Source organism: Nannospalax galili, unplaced genomic scaffold (assembly GCF_000622305.1).
Source record: "Nannospalax galili isolate Female #2095 unplaced genomic scaffold, S.galili_v1.0 scaffold332, whole genome shotgun sequence".
Taxonomy (NCBI): domain Eukaryota; kingdom Metazoa; phylum Chordata; class Mammalia; order Rodentia; family Spalacidae; genus Nannospalax; species Nannospalax galili.
The window spans coordinates 2,979,873-2,981,872 of record NW_008333794.1 but is presented as its reverse complement, the minus strand read 5'-3'; the positions used below and the strand labels follow the sequence as shown (position 1 = coordinate 2,981,872).

Sequence of the window (2,000 nt, the reverse complement as noted above, 5' to 3'; positions counted from 1 at the left end):
ACAGTCCTTTATCCAGTGTCCTTTTTCCTTGCAATAGGCACACTGGTCTTTCTCTAGTCGGACACGCCCTCTGTCTCCCTTCTTTTCTACTCTGCCCTCATCTTCCTTTCTTACTACTGTGGCCAGGATTCTGCTTAATTCTTTATTTCGCTTTCGATCTCTCATTGCCTCTCTATCTTCTGCCTCTCTTTTCTGTCTTTCTTCTCTTTCTTCTGGCGTCTCTCTCTTGTTAAAAATTCTCTCTGCCTCTCTCAAGAGGTCTCTAAGACCTTGCCCCTGCAAATTTTCTATTCTCTGGAGCTTACTCCTGATATCAGGGGCTGATTGCCATATGAAAGACATCGAAACACTCACTTCTTGGTCGGGGCTATCCGGGTCGAAGGGAGTGTACCTGCGATATGCCTCTTTAAGTCTTTCTAAAAACACAGTGGGTGGCTCATCGGTTCCTTGCATTACTGATCTTACCTTGGCCAAATTGGTGGGGCACCTCCCTGCCCCTTGGAGGCCCGCTACAAGCACCTGGCGATAAAGACGTAGGTGCTCCCTACCTTCAGCCGTGTTGAAATCCCAAGCAGGTCTGGTGAGGGGAAAGGCAGCCTCGATCTCGTTTGGCAATTGGGTTGGTCTCCCGTCTGCCCCCGGGACATGCTTTCGGGCTTCTAGAATGACTCTCTGCTTTTCCTCCGTAGTTAGAAGGACTTGCAGGAGCTGTTGGCAATCGTCCCACGTGGGTTGGTGGGTAAGGAGAATAGATTCTATCAGAGCCGTTAGGGCCTGCGGGTCTTGGGAAAAGGACGGGTTATGAGTTTTCCAGTTGTACAAGTCTGAAGCAGAAAAGGGCCAATACTGAAACTGGTTTCCTTCCCCTCCTACGAGTCGGAGGGGCAGGACGTGTGTGGAATCTCCCTGTCCTCTTCTTTCTCTGAGTCGCCCCGCAATGGGGGAGGGAGCGACCTCCGGTCCTTCTGCTTGGGCTTCATCTGGAACAGCTGCAGCGGCCTGCGGGGGAGGGTGGTAGGGAGGGGGATTCTCACTCAGCAGATCAGCGGGAACACTCTCATCAGGGGGAAGAACAGGCTTTTGTTTTACCACAACCGGACACAAAGAGGTGGTCGAAGGGTCCGGATTAGGGGCAGAAGGGAGGGGGACTCTTCGTGTAGGACTGAGAAAAGGAGTCACCCACGGCGGTGGGTCAAGGGAGAGATTTTCCCAAGTGATTATATAGGCCACTTGGTCCGGATGTCCCGTTAGTCCAGGGGAGAAGATCTTAGCTTTAACCTGCAAAATAACATCAGAGTCAAAAGTCCCATCTCGAGGCCAGCCAACATTAAACGTTGGCCACTCGGAGGAACAAAAGGTTATCCATTGGTGCTTCTTGATCTCCACAGATTGATTGTGAGCTCGGCTCTTAACTTCTTTCCAGTGATCTAGAGTTAAACTCAGGGGGGTGGTTAGTTGTTGTCCCATTTTGGGGTATTCTAAAATCCCAGTGAAACAGGCAAACAACAGAAAGAACAAAAATAGACAGCCGGCGACAAGGTACCGCTTAGCGCGACTCCGGAGAAAAACTGAAAATATAAAATCAGACAGCGAGGTTGACACTTCGCTCCTCAGGGACACGTATCCTTCAGATGTGTGCTGAGCTCCAAAATATCAGGCTCCCCAGACCATTGGGGTTCGGTCGCGACCAACACAAATACACAGTAATACAGAAACACAGACACCGACTCAGATGTGCAGCTCGGTGTAACAGATTACAAGGAGGTTCCTTGTCCAGACGAGATCCACAAAAAATCCTACGGATGAACAAAAAGTTCTACAGACGTGGATCTCACAGGCCCTGGAGCGTCCCCCAGGCTGACAGGCAAGGCTCACAGACTCGTCAGTCCCGCTCTTGCACTGTCCAGAAATACAGACGGGATCCCCAGATTCTACAAATGCTGCACTACCAACAAAACCAGACAATACAGACAACACAGAGGCCGGCCAACTCACCTCCC

At 50.8% G+C, this 2,000-nt stretch overlaps 1 protein-coding gene across 1 annotated transcript; it reads right to left on the bottom strand.

Moving 5' to 3' along the window:
* On the bottom strand, positions 1–1,742 carry LOC115069525 (the record flags this gene model as incomplete). Its single annotated transcript, XM_029561309.1, has 1 exon — positions 1–1,742. A coding segment is annotated over exon 1 (1,467 nt), but the record flags the coding sequence as incomplete, so codon positions are not given.
* Between the last annotated feature and the right edge of the window lie 258 nt (positions 1,743–2,000).